This window comes from Halichoerus grypus, chromosome 12 (genome assembly GCF_964656455.1).
Source record: "Halichoerus grypus chromosome 12, mHalGry1.hap1.1, whole genome shotgun sequence".
NCBI classification, from domain to species: Eukaryota; Metazoa; Chordata; class Mammalia; order Carnivora; family Phocidae; genus Halichoerus; species Halichoerus grypus.
Genome location: NC_135723.1, coordinates 66,355,132 through 66,382,126, shown reverse-complemented (window position 1 = coordinate 66,382,126; position 26,995 = coordinate 66,355,132). Strand labels below are relative to the sequence as shown.

Below are 26,995 nucleotides of genomic sequence, written 5' to 3'. Positions count from 1 at the left end.
GGGAATATAAACATGTTTTGAAATTCTGGAGGAAAGAGATGCATCACACACAGCCAAGTAAATATGAACAGGTTAATTCCAGCACATCCTTCTTCTCATTAGATTTAAAATCCAGCCGTGCTGACTGCACATTACTGTCTCTATTCCTTATTTCCTGCACACCAGACTGAAGGCCGTGAGAAAACTTGACCCTCGGAGGAATAACCCAACTTCTCCAGGGGAAAAGAACTACCTGACCAGAATATTCTTTAGCAACAGAATAAGGAGCTCAATCTTACCATACAAAATTATTTAGAGCAAAACTAGATAACTTCTGAATAGAGCAAATTATAATTTCTATAACGTGTAGACGTTGCTGGTCACATTGCTACAGGTTGTGTGTTTGTGGTTTGTTTTTTTTTTTTCTTCAGTTTTAGTTTTGTTTCGTTTTGCAAGAGCGAAAGGGGAAGGGCCTCCTAACCACCCCCAGGAGGATTCCAGCAAGCCTCGAGGTTCCCCTGGCTTCTTACTGACTTCAGCTGGCGAGCACACAAGGGCACGTTGTTGCTGCTGCTGCCACCTGGGTTTGTCCTTTCGAAGCACTTTTTAACTCAAAAAACCTGCCTCCCAGGGACTTGTTGAAGCTCTTTCCGGGCGCAGGCGTCTGGCACGCTCTCTCCCTCTCTCTCTCTCTCTCTCTCTTTCTCTCTCTCTCTCTCTCGGTTCTGCAAGAGGAAGGAGTGGGTCTGTGAGTGTTTGTATGTTTTTCTAGTCCCTTCACACGTATGAAAAGTGTGTATATGTGAGAGCGTGGGGAGTGTGTGTGGGGGGGTCAAAGAGCGGAAGAGAAGCTTCCGTGGCCCCGGCTTCAGTGTCCCTCGGTGGGCAGCCTCTAGCCAGGCTGGTCTCTCCTGGTGCACGGGTCTGAGATGACGTCCCTCTGGAATATCCTTTTGGCGACAACGCTGTTCTTACTCCTGCCCCTTCGCACGTCGGCCTCTCCAGCCTCTGACGACCAGCCCGGCGCCAGACACTCCAGCGGCCACACCTGTGTAGGTAAGTAAGCGTTTTGTGTATTTTTCAGGCGGACACAACAATGGGGTCAAATACTTTGCGTAGTAAATCACCTATTTAATGACATCAATAGCTGTGAATTCCAAGTCGGGTGCCAGTAACCTCACCAACACAGAAAACCTTTGAGCCCGAGAGTGAGCACTCACACGACGGCACATGAGTACTCTACACAGTTACTCGTTTGAATTAGTTGTAAAAGCCCTCCACCTCGTTGGTGATTGGAATTTTTTTTCTCTTGGATGGGCAACCCTTGTAAGAGTCTGAAATTCTTACCCCTTTCAGAAGGACAGTGGGCACCATCACACAGTAGAAAGAAGATGGCCTTTGACCTCAGACAGCATCACTTCTGCCCTTTTCTATTGCTCAGGTGGTCCTGATCTCTCCACTCAGACTCAATGGTAGGGGACATTGTTCCCTCCTTTTCGTGGGGAGTGTCGAGGAATTTGTGGCCCTTCTCGCTAGCCATGGGGGTTCATTTGGTTTCTTATGCAAATATTCCATGGCCCCAAGAGCTCAGGGAGTCTGTTGCTGGTTAGGTTTGATGATGGTTTAGCACCCATTTCCCCAGGTCACGACTTCTGGCTAACTCTGCCTCGAGGTGTTGACCTGTCCTCACAGTAAGAAGAAAGGCGAGTGCAGGACGAGGCCGGCATGTGATCAACATGGACTCGGCACTGACTGTGCTGAGCCAGGGGCTACAGGCGGTTCCAGCTGGGGTCTCACTGTTGGGATTGGTTCCTTCGGGAAACAGACTCAGAAATTTGTGCACAGGGGAGTTTATAGAGGTGTGCTCTTGGGGAAAACACCATGAAGAGGGTGAAGCAGCGGGAATAGGTAGGAGGAAAATATGGGCTATGCTATAGCCTCTCTCTCTCTCTCTCTCTCTCTCTCTCTCTCTCTCTCTCTCTCTCAATCCCACAGAGAATTCTGGAACCAAATGGCTCTTCAGAGTGGTCTGAGGTGGGTCTAGACCCTGGAACTGCCACACCGAACAGGCATTGCTATGAACTGAGCCCAGTGGGGAGCTCCCTCGCGTGGGGGCAATGCCTGCAGAGGCACTTGGCGTGAGCCCTTAACACCAACAGTCCCAGCAACAGGGGGAGGGGCTATCTCCTAAAAGGGAATCTGGGGGTGCTCTGGTTTACAGGTCCAAACGCGGGGTGTGTCTTAGGAAGCAGTGAGGGAAGCTCATTCACAGCTGGTAGTAAGAGGAAGAACACTGTGGAGGAGGCAGGAGAAGAGAAGGGATGCTGGCTGGGCTTCTGCTCCTTTCTGATGAAAAGCAGGATGATGACTTCAAATCCACTGGCACAAAGGCACTTTCCTCCGTGTCCACTCGCCTCATGGTCACCGAATGGTCACCACATGCCAGGGTCTGCACTCCGAGCTAGGGATACAAAGGTGAATAACAATAATTTCTAAAATGCCTCTGTCCTCAGGAATTGACTGTCCAGTTTAGGGGGAAAAAATGAGAATCCGTTCTCATTACAGTTCTGATTACAGTTCTTTAAAGTGAAAGACAAACTGGGTGCTTAGTGCACGCGGTAATACCCCACTTCCCAGGAACCCTATAAACCGCAGTGTCCATGGGAGAGCCAGCAGAAAGCCAAGAAGCACAGAGCAAAGGCTGGTCATTTCAAAGCAAACAACTGCTGACTGCAAGAACCTCATCATATTCATAAAGTCAGCCAGAGGAAGGTGAAAGTATAAGCTGGGTGAAAAAGAGGAGGAGTGGGGTAAAGTGTTAGAATTTTAGAAATGTTTCTACCCAAGTGTTGCCAGTCAAAGAAGGAAGCTGCAGGGGTCTCAAAGATCCCATTGCCATTACCTCCCTCTTGAAAGGTGCTGGGCAACAAAAATCTCCTTGAGAAAAGTGGATCAGCCAGTTGGATTTCTGATCATCCAACTGAGCGGTAGGGAATTGTCTTTGTGAGGCACCAGTGATCTTCCTAATCACCATTCCAAAATGAAGTTTTACCTTGTTCATAAAAGTATACACTAGCCATGATTTATAAAATCATAATAAAATAAAATATTTATAGTCACCTTCTCAACACATGGAAGTAGTTCTGCTTCCCCATTTTTCATGGAGTTCAATTGAATTAATTGCGTTCCATCCATATTACAATGCGCTTTTAGCGATCATATTTGTTTCTTACTAATGAAAATTTTTGGTCTGGTCTGCAGCCATTCTTGCAGCTTCCCGGCATTTCTCCATGCTGCCCTCCATCTTTTCTCTGAGTTGCATCTGAGCTAATTGGAGTGGTGCATGGAGAAAGGAAGGGTTCTTCAGCCGTAGCAATTACATTTATAAGTTAGTAACTATGAAACTGCTAACATTAATTGAGCACATATTGTATAATTAACAGTCTTCCAAGAGATTTATATGAACTACCTCATTTAATCATTAAAATGACCCTATGGGATATATATCATCATTATTCCCACTTGGCAGAAGAAACAATTGAGACTTAGAGAAATAAGCAACTTGGCCAAGTTTACACAGCCAGTTAAAACTTGCCTTAGATTTCACTATAAGTGTGATTACGTTTTTTTTAAGGGATTAGGTTGGGGCAATATATTTCTTCCCCACATTTTTTTAAATAAAATTTTATTTTCTAGCATTGTTGAGATATAATTCACATACTATAAAGTTTACCCCCTTTAAAGTATAATGTTTATTAAGTATATTCATAAGCTGTGTATTGATCATCAATATTTACTTCAAACACTTTTATCAGGCTAAAAAGAAACCCAATATTTATTAGCAGTCGCTCCCCATCTCCTTCCTTCAGCCCCTAAAGGGGGTCTCAATGAACACTTCATATAAATGGAATAATATGATACATGGTCTTTTGTTATAGACTTCTTTGACTTAGCATAATGTTTTCAAGGTTCATCCAGGCTGTAGCATGTACCAACTTCATTTCTTCTTATGAATGAATAATAGTTCATTGTCTGGATATGCCCCACATGGTTTATCTAGTCATTGTTGATGGACATAGGGGTTGTTTGCAGTTCTTAGCGATTCTGAATAATTCTGCTGCAAATATCCATGTACGAGGTTTTTGTGTGGACATTTGTTTTCTTTTCTCTTGGGTATATACCTAGGAGTGGAATTTCCAGGTCATATGGTAATTCTATGTTTAACATTTTGAGGACCTGTCAGACTGTTTTCTAGAGCTGCTGCACTGTTTTACATCTCTACCCTCAGTGCATGAGGGTACGATTTCCCCACAACCTCACCGATCCCTTGTTATTACCCAGCTCTCTTATTATAGTCATCCTAGTGGATATGGATGGATACCTCATTCTAGTTTTGATGTGAATTTCCCAAAATGATAATGATGTTGAACATCTTTCTGCATGATTATTGACCATTTACATATCTTCTTTGACAAAATGTCTATTTAAGTCATTTGCCCTTTTATTTTTAAGATTCTATTTATTTAGAGAGCACGAGGCGGGGAGGGGGAGAGGGAGCGGGAGAGAGAGAATCTCTAGGGGACTCGACGCTGAGCGTGGAGCTGGAGCCTGACGCAGGGCTCGATCCCAAGACCCTGAGATCATGACCTGAGCGGAAATCAAAAGTCAAACGCCTAACTGAATGAGCCACCCAGGCACCCCTCATTTGCCCATTTTTAAATTGGGTTACTGTCTTTTTATTGTTGAATTGTAAAAGTTCTTTATATAATCTAGATATATATCCCTTATCAAATATACGATTTGTAAATATTTTCTCCCATTCTGAAGGGGTTTCTTCCCTTTCTTGATGGTATCCTTGGAAGTGCAAAAGTTTTACATCTTGATGAAGTCCAATTTATCTATTTTTTCTATTTTGTCTGTTGTGCATTTTGTGTCATATCTAAATCCCATATTTTAAAGAATTGTTGTTTTAACTATTGTCTTCCTTTTGTCATGTGCCCATCCCCTTACCTTGTTTCCCAGACATTGGGTTTTGGTAACTCCGAGTATAACTCTTGGGGTTGTAAGTAACAGGAATTAACTTGAGTTGAGCTAGGGTAAGCAAAAAGAAAAAGGAAGACATTTTCTTATGAGAATCCCAAGAATGAATTTTAGAACCAAAAGGCAGAAAAACAGAGCTGACTCTGTTTTTCTAAACAGTGAGCCAGGATCCAAAAAAGGTTGGCTGCCAGGGCCCCAGGGAGTTCTCTCTGGCCTCGTGGTACTGCCTTCATCTCTGACCCTACAGACCAGCTGGTTTTCTTGCTCTAGGCCCTTTGGCCGATTATGGGCTCCCGCGGTCCAGAGTTTGCCTGCAGTCATTCAGCACACGCAGAGAGGGACTCTCCTTCTCGTTGTTAATCCAAGAATCTGGGTCAAATCTTTAGACCACTGAGCAAGGGGCAGGTGGCAGTGAGGAGAGCTTACTGCACAGATGTGTTTGTCAGAGAAGACACCTCTCACGGAAGTGGGGATTGCTGTGACTGGAGAGATACTCTAAGAGAAACCACCACAGAAGTTACTGAGTGAGTGAACCAACATCCCTGTGTAAACAAACACCTTCAGCTTCAGACCCAAAAGGAGTCTTTGTAGTAGGGACCAACCGGCAGACCTGGAGGGCATGGTCTTAAACAGATTCCAAAATCCAGCTGTGCAAAGCCCCAGTGGCCCCTCTCCCAATTTACCATAATTTGTTTGCATGGAACTGTACATCCCATCTGATCACTAAGCAAACGCTGATTCCACTGTCCGTGAACAAGCAGTGCCTCTTTCTGCCTCTTTCTGCCACTTTCCAAATGTTATGGAATCAATAATAAGCCACGTTCATTTCTGCAAAACATCGTTTTCTTTACATGGGTGATTTAGGGACAAAGTAATCTTTATGTTTTTAAATCATTGACATTTTAAATTAATTCGTTGAGTTTTGAGGGGATTTATTTATTTATTTATTTAAAGCACTATGTGGTGCTCAGGAAGCCTTCTAAAAGGTTTAAAAAAAAAAAAAAAACCACCTTTCTCCCCCCTCATTCATGTTTGGTTAAATTTACAAAACAGCTTGAGAGCCTGTTAAATCCCCCTCTCCCCACCCCCCAGCCCTGGCATCCCACACAGAGTGGTCAGAGATGACTTTATAGTTTGAATGATAAAGAGAAAGTGTTGAGTGGTAAGATGACAGTGTCACTGACAAAACTAGGAAGGATTTAGACAGAGCTGGCAGAGAAGTTTGAAAATTTATGATCACAATTTTATATCCAGAAATTTCATTTTCTCTTTTTCTCTGTAACTGAACACTTGTTCCTAAGCCACCACTGCTGCTGACAGCAGAAAACACTTCATCTTAGCCCTTCTGTGTTTAAATTTATCCTCCCCACCCCTTCAGGGTTCTCTTCTTTCCTTCCTGAGGGTTGGTCTCTGTTCTACAGAAGGGCTTATGTACCCCTCTGCCATTTAAGTTCTCGGCCTCTGAGGGTGCGCCTCTGTCCCCAGCCCCCAGAGCTCCCAAGTGGGGTGTCACGGCTGGTGTAGCTCTGGGACTTATCTCAGCAACGCGGTCACTCACGGAGGACCCGCGGCTCACGTCCACTTTCCGGGTCCTGCAGACCGAACTGCTCTAGAGGGTCACCCCCTGGTTCCCAGCTCAGCCCCCTGCACTTTGTCCCCCACTTTTCACACCTCCTCCTCTCCTCAATTCCCCTACTTTTATTTTTAAATGATCATAGACTTTAACCCCAACCTTAGCACAATGGTAGGTTTCCGATATCTCAACTTTCACTACATCTACATTTGCCTTTTTTTCCTGGATTGTTCTGGGCTCACAACTCTGAAGAGAAAGACCCCAAAGACACTCCAGAGAGAGAGAACCACAACTTTGGGGAAAGGTCACAAAGTGAGCAAAACCAAAAGAACTCAAGTTAACAGTATGCTTTTCTTCAGGAAGAATATGAATACATTCTGGGGAGGAGGGTGAAACTAGAACATAGATCAAATGTACTATGGGAAAGAGGAAAGAAAAGAATGTTACAAAGCATTAAGCAGAGTAAAATCCCTGTAAAGTTATGATGTTTCCATCTGTCTATTTATGTAGCTATTTATATAGCTCTGACCTATGTAAATGAACAACACATGCCAATCAAAAGACAAGATGATCAAATAGATAAACAAGGCAAGATCTAACTATATTCTGTCTCCTAGAGACACACTTTAGATTCAAAGACAAATGGGTTTAATGTAAGATAGTTGGAATAAATAAATTATTATCAGACAAAATATACTTTAAGATATGAAATAATCCTGAGGTGCCTGGGGGCTCATTCAGTTGGGTGTCCAACTTTTGATTTCAGCTCAGGTCATGATCTCAGGGTCATGGGATCAAGCCCCACATCCAGCTCCATACTGAGTGTGGAGCCTGCTTGGGATTCTCTCTCTCCCTCCATCCCTCCCCTGCTCATGCTCTCTCTCTCTCTTAAAAAAAAAAAAAATGAAATAATCCTAAGACAAAGAAGTATCTTCCATAATGATAAAGAGGTCAATATATCAAGAAAGAAGTGACAATTGTAAATGTACATACACTTAATAACAGAGCCCCAAAACACAAAAATTTAAAAATTAAAAATTTCAAAAGAAAGATAGTTCAACAATACAGTTCAAAATGTCTATGTTCCTCCCTCTGTAACTGATAGAACAAGGGGACAAAAAGTAAGTAAGGTTATAGAAGACCTGAACAACACTAACAACTAACTTGACCCAACTAACATCTATAGAACACTCCATTCACCTACAGCAAAGTACACATTTTTTAACTATACATGGCACATTGTCCATTATAGACCATATACTTGACAATAAGACAAGTATCAATCCATTTTTAAAATCTGAAATCATACAAACATTTTTGCAGTGAAATTAGAAAACAATAGGAAGAAATCTGGAAAAAAAAAGCAATGTGTGCAAATAAGACAACACACTTCTTTTAAAAAAATAGATAAAAGAGGAAATCATAGGGAAATTAGAAAATAGTTTGGCTTAAATGAAAATGAAAATACAATATGTCAAATTTTATGGAATGTAGCTAAATCAGTGCTTAGAGGAAAATTTAAAACTTTAAACACTTATGCTACAAGAAAAATCCAAAATTGGCAAAAATCCTTGACAAAATATTAACAAACTGAATTCAGCAACATATAAAATGAATTATACACCATGACCAAGTGGGATTTATCCTAGATATGCACAGTTATTTTAACATCTGAAAATCAATTAATGGAATATAGTGAATTAGTAGAAGCTATAACTACATTAGCATCCCAAAAGAAAGAGAAACATGATTTGACAAAATCTATCACCCATCCATGTCAAAAACACTCAATAAATAATGAAATAAAAAGGAGCTTTCTTAACCTGATAAAGGACATATATGAGAACCCTACTGCAAGCTTCATATTTAATGATGGAAGACTGAATGCTTTCCTCCTAAGATCAGGAACATAGGAAGGATGTCCACTCTCACTACTTTCAATTTTTATTGAAAATTCTATTCAGTTTAATAAATAAGAGAACCCAGCAAATTGGAAAGGAATAAGTAAAACTGCCTTTATAAGTAAAACTGTCTTTATTTTCAGACAGCATGATCCTGAATAGAAAATCCTGAGGTATCTACAATAAAATGACTATAATGAGTAGGAAAGTTTAATAAGATTGCAGGATTCAAGATTAATATAAAAACCAATTATATTTGTTTATATTAGCAATAAATTTTCAAGAATTGAAATTAAGGAAACAATTCCATTCACAATATAATAAAAAAATACCTAGGAATAAATTTAACAAAAGGAATTAAATTACTCTATACTGAAAACTAGAAACCATTGTTGAGAGAAATGAAAGCATGCTTTACAGAAATGGAGAGAAGCATCATGCTAATGGATTGGAAGACTCAGTGGTGTTAAGATAGCAGTGCTCCCCAAATTGACCTATGAACTAAACACAACTCCAATCAAAATCCTAACATCTTTTTTTGTTAAGAATTGGTAAACTGATCCTAAAATTTAATGAAAATACAAAGAAACTAGAATAGTCAAAAATTTTGAAAACCATTGTTGGAGAAGTGACATTATCTGATTGCTTATTTCAAATCACACACAATTATTAACTCAAAATAGATCATAGGTCTCAAGGTAAGAGCTAAAGCTATGAAACTTCTAGAAGAAAATGTAGAAGAAAATCTTTGTGACTTTGGATTCAAAGATTCTTAAATACGACATCAAAAGGGCTATATAAACAGAAAAAATTTATAAATTGCCTCATTAAATTTAAACATTTTTGCTCTCCAGGAAATGTCATTAGAAAGTGAAAGGAATATTGTGAGAAAATATGCACAAATCATATAAATTTCAATATAGCAATGATTATTTTAATTAATGTTATTGACAATGTTCACTTTCAAGATCCCATATTTTAATATATTCAGTGTAACACTTAGAAGCATATAGATTTCAAGGTTCAACTGATCTGGATTAGAATCTCTTAGCCAGTTAGCAGTAGAATCACTGCTTGTTTAAAAGGCCTTAGATATGTTGTTTAACTTCTCTGAGCCTCATATTTCTCATCCATAAAATAGGAAGTAGTAATCTTATGAGGAGGAGGATTAAATGAGACACCATTTGCAAAAACACTCAGCAGAGAGCTGAAACGAAGGTATTCTAGAAAATGTCATTTCACATTTTCCTAGAGCTTAGTAAGGTAAAGGGCAGCTATTAAAAAGCTTATTCAATGAGAGATTATTTGATAAAATACAATTTATTGTTTTTTTCTAATTATAAAGGAGTATGTGCCTTTCATAGAGATTTTAGAAAATACTGAAGAAGATTTTTAAAGAATAAAACAACTGTGGGGTGCATGGGTGACTCAGTTGGTTAAACATCTGACTTGGGCTCAGGTCATGATATCAGGGTCCTGGGATCCAGCCCTGTGTTGAGCCCTAATTGGGCTCTGTGCTCAGCAGGGAGTCTACTTGTCCCTTTGTCCCTCCCCCTTCTCAAGCTCGCTCTCTCTCAAATAAATAAAATCTTAAAAAAAAAAAAAAAGGAATAAAATCAACTGTAAACCCAAAACCCAGATGAACACTATTGATATTTTGCTATATTTGCTTTCAAAATTGTCTAGGTATGTATTTATGGGGTTTGGATCTTGTTTTATTGTTTTGTTTGATTTCTAAATCTGGTTGGCTAAGACGACAATCTAAAATCGAACACTTTTTTTTTTTTCAACAAAACATTTGTAAGAACTTTGGTAGTAGTAAGTCTTTGCCAGCAGGTGGAAATTTTTCAAGTTAAGTAGGTTTGTACATAAAAACTGTTGGGCATAGTCAAAGATCATCTATTATTTCTATCTATCCAACTGTCATCTATCTACCTATCTATCCCTCCACCCATCATCAGTCTATCCTTCTTTCTATTCATCCATCCATCCATCCATCCACCTACCCACCCACTCACCCATTCATCCGTTTGTCTATCCATCTATCTTCTATTTCTAAGTATCTCTTTTAGAATTCAAATATAGACGTGAAAGGAAAAATGAAGCCATACATTTTCTGAAAGATAATCTGATTAGTTAATGCCTTTAATGATAAGGTCTGACTTTGCTATTTCGGATTATACAGAGGATATTTCTCATACCCTGATGAACTAAATCTGCAGCTCCAACTTTGACAAAAATATATATGAAGTATGCATTAAGATAAAAGATTTTACTTAAAATATTATATAGGCAAAAGTGTATTGAAAAGAACAATATTTCAACATCCTAATCCTTTCTGAGTATATTAAGTTCTAACAGGGTCTCTCTAGGTGAATTGTAATAGGTATAATTAAAAGAGAAGTCTTAGTAAAACTTTTTTCTTATTTTAATATACTTCCCAGAAATTGAGAAAGACTCCATTGATTAGATAACAAATGTTTTTGCAAGTCGGGTGGTTTCTAGTTCTTTGCTTTCAACACAATTGAAGGGGCACTTAATGGAGTTGTCAGGTGATGGACCATTTGGAATAATTTCCAATGATAGATCACCTTAAGGTTTTTGACATTTGCCTCAGAAGGAGTAAAAGAATTGAGTGACATCACTCTATCAAAAGTCCTTGCATTTCCATTTACTTAAGTAAACATGTTTTCTCAGCACCTACCTCTTTAAAAATGAAAAGTAGGAACAGACATGATACTGAGCCTTGCCTGTTTACATGAATAAGTATTATTCTTCAACAGATGTAAGTACTAATCAAAAAGGCCAGTCATCTCATTAAGAAGTGCAATTCCAATAAAATTTTACTTTTATTATTTAGGAATTGTTCATCAAATTGGCAATACATACTGCTTAGAAAAGTTAATTTTACTAATAATGACAACTCTATCCAGAAGAATTTTTTAATACTTAGAGTTATAGTCACAGGAAATTAAAATTTTCATTTAAATTTTACTCATATTTTTAGTGTTAAGAAGTATAACAGTGCAATCAATAAAATACTTTCAACCATAAAAATATATTACATTGGGATAAAATTCTATAGTGGAAGAAAAATTCAAGGAAGTAGACTTTTATTGAAATATGAATTCAAGGAGAGGGATTATCAATATAAATTTCTCACTGTGAAAGAAGAGTTTGAGCTTATTTTTTTTCAGTGGATGAGAGTAGGTATAAATCACTATAGTATTTAGATTCCTTTGGATACATAGAGATTAATGTATGATTTCTACTCTAATATTTACAGTCTGCCTAGAATTATACTCTTTGCAACTATTTAAATTGATATCCATTAATAATACTTTAACATCCATTAAATGTGGAAGGGGTACATAGATTTTCAAATTTCCTTTACAGGGTACAAAGCAAAATATTTGAAACCATTGGTGTATACTCTAGACTCTAGAGCATTTGGAGCCCATGCACTGTGGTCTGCCCTTCAGGGGTCCTCAAGATGGGGTCTCTTCCTATCTCTCTCACTCTGTCTTTCCCACAGACCCTGGGGCCTTGGCCAACTCTTCTCTTTCTCATATCCAAGTCTTTAAAAATGCTACGCCTCTCTTCTTGAAGGCCTTCCTGCATTTTTCTGTTGAATGAGGTCCCCCCATTCTCTAACACTCAAATTCTCCAGGAAACTGTCACCGGTTACTCGAAGCAGAGTTCGTTTCTTCCTCGTCTGTGCTTCCAAAACATTAACAGGTCCCTGTACCATAGTGCTTACAGGCTGCCGGGACTAGACTGTTTCTCTAGTCATCAGGCTTCCCTCCTGGTCTGTGACTTCACTTATTCACGTCTGTATCCTAAGCCTCTGAGCACATAGCAGGTGCTTATAAGTATGCATTGAATTAATAACAGGATGGGATGGCTCCTGTGTCTGTACTCTCATTTCTTTATTATTAGCTTTTTATATATTTCTAAATTAGCCAAGCCAACCATCCTGCATCTCTCAGCACAGTTTGCTTATTTCTTCTCACCGCCATTACTTGGCGCTCTGCTCAGCCTTGAATGTGCTCAGCCTCTCACCAGGAAATTGCCCTCTCTCGTTGCCAGTGTTCTTGCGAAAGTTGGAAGTTTGGAACACACTGAGCATTTTCTCATAAAGACGGTGTTCTAGGTGATGGTCGGGTTAGGCCACAGAGCCTAATCTGCCCAAATGGAGTGAAAATACTAGCTATCGGCAATAAAAGCAAATTCGGCCATAGAAAAGTAAAAACACTATTGATACCACAATATGTTTTTCAAAGACAAGTTTCTATTTTAAAAAGAGTCACGGAGAATATGTCTTCACCCCATGGTCTCAGCAGTTGGAATAGAAACTGACAGTAGGCATTTGTTAAATGCCGACTCTGCTAGACAGTATGTGCATTTTTATGTGTTGGATCACTTAAGCCTCACAACAATTTTGCCGAGTGTGTCAGATAGCCTGTGCTGAGTTACAAACCACTCCACACTTCTACAACAGTCATTCATCAGCTTACAATCCTGTGGGCTGGCAATTTGGGGCTGGGCACAGTTGGGAGGGTCCTCCCGCTGGTATCTCCTGAGCTCACTCCTGCTGCTGTATTCAGCTGGTAGATGGTGGAATGACAGGGGCTGGGTGATCTAGAATACCCTCATTCACAAATCTCCTCGTTGGCAGGCTGTTGGCTGGGCACCTTGATTTCCCTTCACATGGCCTCTCCAGCAGGCTGGCTCAAGCTCACAGCTATAAAGTTCTAAGAGGGCAAAAGTGGAAGCTGCAAGGCTTCTTGAGGTCTGGGTTCAGACCCGACATGCTGTCATTTCCTCCCCAGTGCACAGGTTACAAAGCCAGGTTCATTCAGAAGACTGGGAAGTGGGTCATCCCTCTTCACGGGAAGAAGTGCAAAACAGTCGTGGCCATGTTTAGTGTACCGTGCAAGTGGGCATTATTATTCTGTTTGATGAGTGCCAAAATCTGGGTTCAGAAAGATTAACTGTCCTACTGAATACATCAGCTCGTAAGTCATAGGAGGAAGTGAGCCCAGGTCTGTCTGACCCCCACATTCTTCTACTCTCTCCTGGAATGTAGCTTCTTCCTTCTCTTCCCTCCCTTGCATTTTTTTCTTCTTCTCCCACCCACCTCTTCCCCCCTGGGGTGTGTGCTACCATCTTTGGCTTAGTAACTAATAGCTTAGGGAAACTAGACTGAGAGTAGGATAATTATAAGTGATCATTTTCATACATTTCTATTTTCCTTTCTTTTCACCAACATGAGAAATAATGTAAACATGTAAAGCCATGTCCTCTGCTCCCAGCCAAGCAGAGAAATCTGAGGAGAACAGAATTGAGGGGCACTATGGAGGCAGGTGGGACATACTAAGTCACGTGGGTCCAACAGGGATTCAGGGACCCCGGTGTGGCGTGGCTCCCAGACCTGTGCTCTGCCCCTCCCTGGGCCCAAACCAGGAACAAAGGAGTCAGTTTTGATTCTCACTTTTCCTCATACTTCTTTCCTTCACACATCACTTCATTAATAAATTGTATCGGGTGAACCTCCACAATAGATCCCAAAACAGTCTGTTTTTCCTCTGTTCCCCCTGCCACTCGTTATTCTCTGCGATCCACCATCACCTCTCTCCAGGAACAAAATAGCCTCCTACTTCCTCTCTCTGCTCCCACCTTTGTCCCCTAAGGGCCTTCCTCCCCATGACAGCCAGCATGGTAACTTAAAGACATAGATCAGATAGCAGTAGCTCCTTCCAACAAAACCCAGTCATGGCTCCCCATCACTCTCTGGAAAAATCCCTGGCTCTTTTGCAATCTACAAATCCCTCAAACCTGGCCTCTTCCTTTCCCCCCACCTCATCTTTCACCACTGGGTTCTGGTGCCAGGCTTTCCTAGTTTTATGCCATGAAGTGGGTGTCAGCAGCCCCCACCTCTTACAAAACTTGCCCCAGCTCCTCATGATCCTTTCCATTATATTAGTTATTTTTTGTGTGTATTCTACAGAGAAGCCTTCTTTATTGGCTCTAGCTAAGGTTTATAACACCCCCATCCTCATTACCCTCTGCTACTTCACCCTGTTCCTTTTCTTTATAGCACCTGAATTATTTATAATTCTTTGTTTACTCATTTACGATCACTTTTCTCTAATAGAGTATAATCTCTAAGAGGGCAGGAGCTCTATCGGTTTGTTTTCAGCATGTGCTCAGAGCCCAGCACAGTGCCTGCATCTGGAAGGAACTCAGTACATACGCTGTTCCAGTCCCAGCTCTCCTGCGTACTAGCCATATACTTGGCAACATACCGAACCTCTCTGAGTCTGTTTCTGGTCCGTAAAATGAGATCAATAATTCCTACATCTAGGAGTTGTTGTGAAGTTTGAATGAGATGATAATGTATGCAAAACACTTTGAAAACTGTAGGGCAGGGGCACCTGGGTGGCTCAGTTGGTTAAGCATCTGCCTTCAACTCAGGTCATGATCCCGGAGTCCTGGGATCGAAGCCCCACGTCAGCTCCCTGCTCCGTGGAGAGTCTGCTTCTCTCTTTGCCTCTCACCGGACTCGTGCTCTCTCTCTCTCTCTCTCTCTCTTAAATAAATAAATAAAATCTTAAAAAAGAAAAAAGAAAAAGAAAACTGTAGGGCACACTCTAGCCATGTGATGAATTATTTATGCCCCCACTTAGGGTCATAAAGGAAGTATTGTCATGCTGACCCTGGCTCTGAGGAGTGCCAAGTGCTTTCCAGGCTTTTCCATGAAGTGTGGGCTTCAGACAAATGGGAAATCTTTTCGCCTGCTCTCTGCCGTGGCTGCATTTCCAGCCAGCACAGATATGATTATAATTAGACGTGCAAGAGTCCTGTTTCATTTCAAAAGGATTCTGGGTATAGTCTGCAGCCTACCTGAGGTATGCATCCAGAAGCAGATCCCTGTGGCAGGTGTTTTTATTTGGGCCCATTCATGTCTTTTCCTACAATATCAGGAGTGTCTGTTTCGATTATACTCACTAGTCTCAGATGCCATGTGAGAAGAGATTTGCCATATGTGAGGTTTCAGATGGTGACCACTGAGCAAAATGCACAGCACTCACCGGCTCTCATCACTTCTTAAATGAACAGTAGCTTGGACAAACTCACTTTAGCAGAGCCAGGCCTTTTATTAGCAGCCAGAGAATGGCCTGTAATGGAAGGAATTACTCTGCTCATGCATCTGTCCCAGGGAAAACATTCTTTAGCTTGTCAAGCCTGTGGAACCTCTTATTAGAAACTAAAGCAAAGTCAATTTCTCCATTCTTGCCAACTGAAGGATTCAGAACACATCTCACTGCAGACCCTAAATTAACAATCCAGCTGGAAGGGGAGTCGAGCCTGCTGGAAATGGGCGGGGATGCCCAAGTGGGCAGGACTCAAAGCAAAGTGGAGTCCAACCTCGGCGTTCACATATTTCAAACCCCATAACCCACTTTTCTGCAGAGCCCTTTTGATCATAACTCTTCACCATGCAGAGTGAGGGTAATGGCAAGATCCACCCGATCTTCAGAGACAGTTGATTTTTTTTTTTTTTTGGCTCCTTTTTATCTAATGATTTCCAATTTTAGCAAGCAGTGCTAAGGAACCACCAAAGTCTTAAGAGTCCTTGATGGGATTCCTCTGCGTAAAAGAAAAACCCATATCTATACATACAAAGAAGCAGGTTGGTTTTGAGCAGCACAATTTGCTTTGCATTGATCCTTCCAAGCCCTGGATTAAAACAAAGGCATACTTGTATTTCAAGTCCACTCTGGGTGAAGCCGCTCATTGATGAAGTACCAGATGAAGTGATTGTTATGCAAGATTTCAACCCAATCTCCACTGCCTTGTTTTTTTTTTTTAAGATTGATTTATTTATTTAAGAGGGAGAGAGAGTGCATGCATTTCCACGCAAGTGGGGGGAGGGCCAGAGGGAGAGGGAGAAAGAGACTCCCAAACAGACTTCCCGCTGAGCTTGGAGCCTGACTCAGGGCTCGATCCCACAACTCTGAGATCATGACCTGAGCCAAAGCCAAGAGTGAGACGCTCAACTGACTGAGCCACCCAGGTACCCCTCCACCGCCTTCTTTGATCCTGAGCTGCAAGTCATGACTATTCGCTACAGAATCTGCTATTTGACTCGAGCTAGCACTGGTTGTCTCACGCCAGAATGAGTATAGCCAGGCACTATGCCCTGCAACAGGACAAAGAGTAAGCAACGTTGTTGGGGAGAATGACCGAGTCAGAACACAACTTCAGGTGCAGCCGTTATGCTTTTCCTATGGAGACCCCCAGCAACTGACAACTGAAATGTCATTCCAGTCAGCTTACTTCAAGTCAGCAAACCTCTCTGTCATCTGACTCCAAACCAGGCCCTGTATCAGGCTCTCAAAGTCAGAGTTAAGACCCCATTCCCACCCTCAATGAACTTATGGTCCAACTCTAAACTCTTAGAAATGAAGTTCCAGAAGAGTAGGTAACTTGTTCCAAGTTGCACTTTTGTAACTAACTGATCCACTATTTGAATCCAAGTTTATTTTTTAATTCCTCTCCCTTTTCAACTATACCACACTGCATCCTCTTACCACATTGCAATATAATTATTTATAATTGTTTTTCAATTGTGGTTATTAAAATTTATTTGGTTCCACCTAAGAGGTGATTGGCTGAGACATAAATTAAGGTATAAGAGTGTATTATAAATGTTGAATATATTCACATACGTTAAATATATTTTATATATTTAAAATAAAAATGAAATTGGTTTATCTCTGGGTGATTTAAAGGATGTTTATCTTGTTTATTCTGTATTTTTTGTTTTCTAAACTGAGATTGCATTGCATCTGTATTTTTGAAATGTTTTTAAAATAAAATACATATGAAAATGCTTTTTAGACCATAAAGTGCTAATAAGTATTAGCTACTAAATTCATTGTAATAAAATCCTCAATGCATGGATTACGTTAAAAGCACATCTAATCAACCTTGATAGTTGATGTTGATAAATGTGCCCGGTGCTCTCAGAACAGTAAGACTGGTTTTCAAGATCACACTGTCTCAGATTAGATGAGTCCAGCTTTGTCCAGCTTTATCTGTCTAGAAATGTTCAATTGTACTATCACATCTGTTATCAGCCACCTTCCCTCAAGGGGTCCTGGTAGAAATCTGGTTTTAATGACACTGCATGTAAATTTGGGTTCCCAACTCCTTGAGCAGATGGATAATAGCAAGATTACTACTGGGCCAGGCACCCTGGAACTACTTCATTTGGGATATAAGCCTTATTTTGCCTCCTTAGAAACCAACCTCTGCTAATAAATGCCACTCTTCTTATCTCAAGGAGGCCTAAAAATTTCCTCTCACAGACTTACTGATCTTTGGCCAACCAACCCTTTGTGTATAGAAGAAAGAGTCCCCTCCCTTTGGAAAAAGGAGGTTTGGGCTTCCCCGAGCATTCAGGAGATCAAGGCTGGTGATAGAAATTTCTAAGGGGTATCAGCCTAGTATTTCTGGGCCTATGCACTTATATATCAAGGTAGCTGAAGGAATATATTTCTAATTTAATCTGAGGTTCCTTCTAAACACGTATTATATTGTGTTACATGCTTTCAAGCAGAGTGCTTTATAGCCGGGAGGTAAATGGTATTTTACAATAGTGTTACGATTTCAAAAGCACATTCAGGTGCACTGTTATCTCCCTTAATCGTTACAACAGCCCTATAGGAAACTTATTACCTACTTTGCAGTGAGGAGACCAAGTCTTAGAAAGCCTGGACGTTGAGTCCAAGATTCAAGGACAGGACTCAATACCAGGTCTTCTGACTCCAAATGCTGAGCAATTTCCACCACTTTTCTAAAATTAAAAAACTGACCCTAGGTCCCAGCTGAGCATGTATGGGGTGGGAATGATCCTATTCACAATGAAGCCATCTACTGCAAAAAGGAAGAAAAGGACAGAGGAAAGAAGCCAATGTCTATTGAGCTTCTACTCTGTGCTGGCTGGTTTATTTCTGCACTATCTCCTTTAAATACCATGTCTTTCTCCCATGTGATCAAAATAGAAATAAACAAGGATTCAGTTACCTCCCCAAAGTCACATAGCTTCCAAGTAGCAAAACTGAACTGACAACCAATCTTTCTGATCCTCAAACACACCATCTTAGCATACTTCACACTTCACTACAACTCACAGTGCCTGAATGCACACGGCAGATTTTAAAAGGCTTAGCAAACAAAAGTTGTGTGTTGTGGAAAGGTTGGTGTTCCTAAGGACACACACGTATCCCTTCCTTCCCCCTGGCCCTCCAGCAGGGTTTTCTTTATGACACTGCTGATGTGTTCTTCTGCCCGCCTTTGTAGCCTGTGTGATGGTGGTATCCGTGATTGAACAGCTTGCTCAAGTTCACAACTCCACGGTGGAGGCCTCAATGGAGAGACTCTGCAGCTACCTGCCTGGTAAATACAGAAAGGGACATGCAGCTGTGGGTCTGCTTCTTCGTTTGATTCTTGAGTCATCCTGAGTGAGTTTATACCCTACACCTGCTTATGGAGAAGAATGTGATTGAGTTATTTATGTGAGTTGATATTCTTATGAGGCTCATAGAAATTAAAACAAACACATAGATACACAAAACCACTCAAGGCAGTTTTGTTTCCCGACGTTCATTGTCCATCATGGCAGGATGAGATTGCTGTGGACATTTAGGGAATGATATGCAGAATGGCTAATTTTTTTTCATGTGTTACATTTATAAGGATTTGCCCAACTGGGGTTCATTGCCTTAAGTACCAAGAAGGTCAAAATAATGAAAAAAATGGATAATTTTCAATGATTTATGTTAATTTAACCACATGCACATTCCCAGATGCACTCACAGCCCTACCAACACAGAGCTTTGTTTAGGCTGAGAAGACAAATGATCTTAAAACCCCAACTGGGAAAATAATCTGGGAACATTCCACCGATTTGAACCGGATCTCAATAAAATCATCTTATCCATCCTCCAAAAAAAAAAAAAAAGGAACTGATTGATGATTTAAACAAGTTGTGGAGGGGAGGAGTTAAGTTGGTGGCGGAGCAGGAGGACCCTGAGCTCGTCTTGTCCCTCAAACACAGCTAGATAGTTATCAAGTTATTCCGAACACCCAGGAAGTCAATGGGAGGTCTAAGAGAACAAAACTGCAAGTCTACAAGTAGAAAAGCGACCACCTTCTGGAAGGTAGGGGGTGCGGAAATTCACTGGGGAGAGACAGAGCTGTGGAAGCGGTGGCGGGGAGGGAGCCAGCTTGCCGAGGCTACTGCGAAGTATTGGAAGCCGCGGAACACAAAATCGGAACTTTGAAGTTCCCTACTGTGGGAGACGAGCCTGGATTAAAGGTGCTCAGGTGGCGAAGAGGGGCAGAACCCCAGGAGTGACAGGGTGGTCTGAGGATCCCCTGGGTCGCAGGAAGAACGGGTGGCGCAAGGTGCGGCGCTGTTCCCAGGCATAGGAGCGGAGAGGCCTGCAGAGAGCAGCAGGTCTTGGCGCCGGCTTCCTGCTATAAACTGTGAGCCGCCGGGCGGTCTGGGCACCGCTTTCCTGGGAGGGGCAGGCAAGCGTGGGGAGAACCTCCCCGAGAGGAACAGTGTGGTCTGAGTGGCGGGCGACCCTGAAATCTGGTTTTGAAACTTAGTTACCCACCTGAGATAAAAAAGGCTCGAACACAGGCAGGGTGAATGCAGGGTTCTGACAGAAACCAGGGACACAAATAGGGTGATTGTTTGCTTTTCTGTGAGGGTTCACAGAAGAGTAGGGGGTGTGAACTTTCAGCTCTGAGGCTAGAGGGCAGGGCACCGCCGTATTCATCCTGCCCAGCAGCGCTGAAATTCGGGGAGCAAAAACAGCGCCATCTAGTGGAGGCCGGAGCCCCATACACCAAGCCTCACCCCACTGCGTCCTGGGGAGGTGTTTCCGCTGAGACAGGTCGGCCTGAGAATCAATGCAGCAGGGCCCTCCCGCAGAAGACCAGCATAACCAACTAGTTCCCACCAAGTTTATTGATCATAGAGTGCTGCATAGCTTCAGCTCTAGGGGAAATGGGATCGAGCTTCCTTTTTACTTGTATTCTCTATTTCTTTTATTCTTATTATTTTTTCATTTATTTTCTTATACTTTCCAATTCCTTTTTTTAATGTTTTATTATTTTTTAAATTTTTATATCTATACCTTTCATATATTTATTTTTTTGTCTACTGTCATTTCATTTTATTTTTTTATTTTGGGATCTAGATTCTTTTAAGAAGCGGAACAAAGCACACCCAGGATCTAGTTTGGTTTGGGGGGATTTTTTTTGTGGTTATTGTTTTTGTTTTTGTTTTGTTTTCTTGTTCTGTGGGGTTTTTTTCTTGTTTTCTTTTTCTCTGTTTTTGTTTATTTTTTTTTTTTTTTTTTTTTTTTGTTCTTTTTTCTCTTTCCTCTTTTCTTTTCTGGACAAAATGACAAGATGGAGGAATTTACCCCAAAAGAAAGAACACGAAGTAGAACTCATGGCCAGGGATTTAATCAATACAGATATAAATAAAATGTCTGCACTAGAATTTAAAACAATGATTATGAGGATACTACTGAGTTTTGAACAAAGCATAAAAGACACTAGAGAATCCCTTACTACAGAGATAAAAGAACTAAAATCTAGTCAGGCCGAAATTAAAAATGCTACAACCAAGATGCAAACACAAATAGAAGCCATAAAAAGGAGGATGGGCAAAGCAGGGGAGTGAATCAGTGATGTAGAAGATAGAATTATGGAAAATAATGAAGCCAAAAAGAAGAGGGAAAGAACGGTAATGGACCATGAAGGTAGACTTAGAGAATTCAGTGACTAAGTAAAACGTAATGGCATTTGTATCATGGGAGTCCCAGATGATGAAAAGAGAGATAAAGGGGCAGAAGGTTTATTTGAACAAATTATAGCTGAAAACTTCTCTAATCTGGGGATGGACACAGACATCAAAATCCAAAAAGCACAGAGAATTCCCATTAAATTCAACAAAAGCCAGCCATCACCAAGGCATATCATGGCCAAATTGACAAAATACACAGACAAGGAAAGAATCCCGAAAGCAACAAGGGAAAAAGGTCTTTAACCTACAAGGGAGGAAGACAGATCGAGTTCGCACAGAAACTTGGCAAACCAGAAAGGAGTGGAAGGAAATATTCAATGTGCTGAATGGGAAAAATATGCATCCAAGAATTCTTTATCCAGCAAGGCTGTCATTCAGAATAGAAGGAGAGTTTGTTTTCCAGACAAACAAAAACTAAAGGAGTTCGTGACCACTAAACAAGCCCTGTAAAAAATTTTAAGAGAGACTCTTTGAGTGGAGGAAAAAAAAGGCCAAAAGCAACAAAGACTAGAAAGGACCAGAGAGAATCACCAGAAACACCAACTCTACAGGTTACACACTGGCACTAAATTCATCTCTCTCAATAATCACTCTGAATGTAACTGGATTAGGTCCTCCAATCAAAAGACATAGGGAATCAGAATGGATGAAAAAACAAGATCTATCTACATGCTGCTTATAAGAGACACATTTTAGACCTGCAGATTGAAAGTGAGGGGATGGAGAACCATCTATCATGCTAATGGATGGCAAAAGAAAGCCAGTGTAGCCATATTTATATCAGCAAACTAGATTTTAAAATAAAGACTGTAATAAGAGATGAAGGAAGGCATTATATCATAACTAATGGGTCTGTCCCTCAAAACGATCTAACAATTGTAAATATTTATGTCCCCAACTTGGGAGCACTAAAATATATAAATAAATTAATAATAAACATGAAGAAACCTGTTGATCATCATACAATAATATTAGGGGACTTTAACACCACACTTACAGCAATGGATAGATCATCTAAGCAGAAAATCAATAAGGAAACAATGGCTTTGAGTGACACACTGGACCAGATGGAATTAACAGATATATTCAGAACATTTCATCCTAAAGCAGCAGAATACATATTCTTCTCTAGTGTGCATGGAACATTCTCCAGAATAAATCACATACTGGGTCACAAATCAGCCCTCAACAAGTATAAAAAGATCAAGATCATACTATACGTATTTTCAGGACACAATGTTATGAAACTGGAAATCAACCACAAGAAAAATTTGGAAAGACCTCAGATACATGGAGGTTAAAGAACACCTACTAAAGAATGAATGGGTTAACCAGGAAATTAAAGAATTTTAAAAATACATGGAAGCAAATGAAAATGAAAGCACGACAGCCCAAAATATCTGGGATGCAGCCAAAGCAATCCTAAGAGGGAAGTATATTGCAGTACAGGCCTACCTCAAGAAGCAAAAAAAGTCTCAAATACACAACCTAAGCTTACGCCTAAAGGAGCTAGAAAAGGAACAGCAAATAAAGCCTAAAGCCAGCAGAAAGGAAATAATAAAGATTGGAGCAGAAATAAATGATATAGAAACAAAAAAAACCTCAGCAGAATGGATTAATGAAACTAAGAGCTAGTTCTTCGAAAGAATTAATAAAATTAAAGAATTAATAAAATTAAGCCATACTTAAAAAGAGAGAGAAAGATAAAATCACAAATGATAGAGGAGAGATCACAACCAATACCACAGAAATAGAAACAATTATAAGAATACTGTGAAAAATTATATGCCAACAAACTGGGCAACCTGGAGAAAATGGACAAATTCCTAGAAACTTACAAACTACCAAAACTGAAACAGGAAGAAATGGAAAATGTGAACAGACCCATAATCAGCAAAGAAATTGAATCAGTAATCAAAAATCTCCCAAAAGAACAAAAGTCCTGGGCTGGATGGCTTCCCAGGGGAATTCTACCAGACATTTAAAGAAGAGTTAATACCTATTCTTTGCAAACTGTTCCAAAAAATAGAAATGGAAGGAAAACTTCCAAACTCATTCTACAAAGCCGGCATTACCTTGATTCCAAAACCAGACAAAGACCCCACTAAAAAGGAGAATTATAGGCCAATATCCCTGATGAACATGGATGCAAAAATTCTCAATAAAATACTAGCAAATAAGATTCAACAGTACATTAAAAGCATTATTCACCATGATCAAGTGGGATTTATTCCTGGGCTGCAGGGGTGGTTTAATATTTGCAAATAAATGAATGTGATACACCATATTAATAAAGGAAAAGAAAAGAACCAAATGATCCTGTCAATGGATGCAGAAAAAGCATTTGACAAAATACAAACATCCTTTCCTGATTAAAAAACAAAACAAAACAAAAACAACAAAAAAAAAACCTCAACAAAGTAGGGATAGATGGAACATACCTCCACATCATATATGAAAGACCCACAGCTAACATTATCCTCAGTGGGGAAAAACTGAGAGTCTTTCCCCTACAGTCAGGAACAAGACAAGGATGTCCACTCCCACCATTACTATTTAACATAGTACTGGAAATCTTAGCCTCAGCGATCAGATAACAAAAAGAAATAAAAGGCATCCAAATGGGCAAGGAAGAAGTCAGACTTTCACTATTTGCAGACAGCATGATACTCTATGTAGAAAATCTGAAAGACTCCACCAAAAAATTACTAGAACTCATACATGAATTGAGCAATGTCACAGGATATAAAATCAGTGTACAAAAATCTGTTGCATTTCTATATACCAATAATGAAGCAGCAGAAAAAGAAATCAAGGAATCAATTCCATTTGCAATTGCATCCAAAACAATAAGATACCTAGGAATAACTCTAACTAAAGAAGTGAAAGATCTATACTCCGAAAACTATAGAATACTTATGAGAGAAATTGAAGAGGACACAAAGAAACGGAAAAGCATTCCATGCTCATGGATTGGAAGAACAAACATTGTTAAAATGTCTATAATACCCAAAGCAATCTACGCATTTAGATTGGAAGAACAAATATTGTTAAAATGTCTATAATACCCAAAGCAATCTATGCATTTAATGCAATCCCCATCAAAATACGACCAGTATTTTTCACAGAGATAGAACAATCTTAAAATTTGGATGGAACCACAAAAGACCTCGAATAGCCAAAGCAATTCTGAAAAAGAAAAAACTGGAGGCATCACAGCTCTCGATTTCAAGCTATACTACAAAGCTGTAGTCATCAAGACAGTATAGTACTGGCACAAAAACAGACACATAGATCAATGGAACAGCATAGAGAACCCAGAAATGACCCTCAACTCTATGGTCAACTAATCTTCAACAAAGCAGGAAAGAATATCCAATGGAAAAAAGATGGTCTTTTCAACAAATGGTGCTGGGAGAACTGGACAGCAACACGCAGAAGAATGAAACTGGACGACTTTCTTACACCATATACAAAAATAAATTCAAAATGGATGAAAGACCTAAATGTGAGACTGGAAACCACCAAAATCCCAGAGAACACAGGGAGCAACCTCTTTGACCTCGGCTGTAGCAACTTCTTACTAGACACATCACCACAGGCAAGGGAAACAAAAGCAAAAATGAACTATTGGGACTTCATCAAGATAAAAAGCTTCTGCACAGTGAAGGAAACAATCAACAAAACTAAAAGGTAGCCTAGGGAATAGGAGAAGATATTTGCAAATGACATATCTAATAAAGGTTTAGTATCCAAAATCTATAAAGAACTTGTCAAACTCAACACCCAAAAAACAAATAACCCAGTTAAGAAATGGGCAGAAGACATGAATAGACACTTTTCCAAAAAAGGCAACCAGATGGCTAACAAACACATGAAAAGATGCTCAGCATCACTCATCATCAGAGAAATACAAATCAAAACCATGATGAGATACCATCTTACACCTCTCAGGACGGCTGAACTTAATAACGCAAGAAACAACAGATGTTGGCAAGGATGAAGAGAACGGGAACCCTCTTGCACTGTTGGTGGGAATACAAGCTGGTGCAGCCACTCTGGAGAACAGTATGGAGGTTCCTCAAAATGTTAAAAATACAACTACCCTATGATCCAGCAATTGCACTCCTATTTACCCAAAGGATACACAAGTACAGATTCGAAGGGATACATGCACCCCAATGTTTATAGCAGCATTATCAACAATAGCCAAACTATGGAGAGAGCCCAAATATCCATCAACTGATGAATGGATAAAGAAGATGTGGTGTGTATATGTGTATATATATATATATATATGTATGTATGTATAAAATGGAATACTCCTCAGCCATCAAAAAGAATGAAATCTTGCCATTTACAATGACACAGATAGAGTTAGAGTGTATTATGCTAAGTGAAATAAGTCAGAGAAAAACAAATACCATATGCTCTCATTCACTATGTGGAATTTAAGAAAGAAAACAGATGAACATATGGGAAGGGAGAAAAGAAAAAAAGAAGAGAGGGAAACAAGCCATAAGAGACCATTGATAAGAGAACAAACTGAGGGCTGATGGAAGGAGGTGGGTGGGGGATGGGACAGATGGGTGATGGGTATTAAGGAGGGCACTTGTTATGATGAGCACTGGGTGTTGTATGTAAGTGATGAATCACTGCATTCTACTCCAGAAATCAATATGCATTATATGTTAACTACCTAAAATTTAAATTAAGAAATAGAAAGCATACTTAGCAAATTTACAGATTGGGGTGGAATAAGTATTATGTTTGATGATTAAATCATAATTTAAAATTATCTCTATGTTCTAGAATGAATAAAAATGATTAAGTACAAAAAATACACAAGTTGTGTTTTTCTCTTTCAATCTCAACAAAATTGAGAAAATATTGATTCTATTTCCCTTATAGAACACTATTAGGTGAACAGTCACAATGGGTAAACTTCCTTGAGAGTCAAATTGTCATTCATTTAATGTTAAAAAACAAATTCACCAAGGATGAATTTTTTCAAAGTAAGGAAGCTAGACTAATGGCAGTTGTGTCTTGGGTTTACAGAGCATCCTGTGCCAACAGCGCCTAAGCATTTTCGGATGATTTATTGCATTCAGTAACAATATGCATTCACAAGCTAAATTTCTTGGAATTTAAACTAAGGATCAAGAGAGAATATTACACTAACACATGTGTTTACGATGTCCCAGATTGACCATTGCTAAGGTTTTGACATATTTACATCATCTTTCTTTTATGAAATTAGAATGTGGCTTCCCCTCACCCCCAGTTCCATTCTCCTCCCATCTCCTTAGAGGGAACCACTCATATGAACTTGATGGGTATTGTTCTTGTCAAGTTTTATACTTTCACATTCACTTGTATGAATCCATAAACAATATATGGTATTGTTCAGCGAGTAATTTTTTAACCTGTTTTTGGTAAAACAAATATAGAAAGCCACACAAAACAAATGTATAGCTTTATCAGTTATTAAAAGGTGAATACCCTGGTAAACATAGCCCAGGTCAAGAAGGAACAGATAGGTAACTACTCTAGAAGCCCCATCCCATCATAAATCACTTCTTTTGCCTAAAGGAACATCCTGAATTT

At 39.9% G+C, this 26,995-nt stretch overlaps 1 protein-coding gene across 3 annotated transcripts in view; it reads left to right on the top strand.

Moving 5' to 3' along the window:
* The first annotated feature begins 467 nt into the window (after positions 1-467).
* Positions 468-26,995, top strand: part of AOAH (acyloxyacyl hydrolase) — a 165,138-nt gene continuing 138,610 nt past the window's right edge. The window contains exons 1-2 of one of the 3 annotated variants that reach the window (XM_078059463.1): positions 468-1,035; positions 18,865-18,960. In XM_078059463.1, coding sequence (XP_077915589.1) covers positions 909-1,035; positions 18,865-18,960 — 223 coding nt within the window. In that variant the 5' untranslated portion in view covers positions 468-908. The remainder of the gene's footprint in view (positions 1,036-18,864; positions 18,961-26,995) is intronic. The other 2 variants (XM_036101073.2, XM_078059462.1) reach the window with 2 other exon arrangements.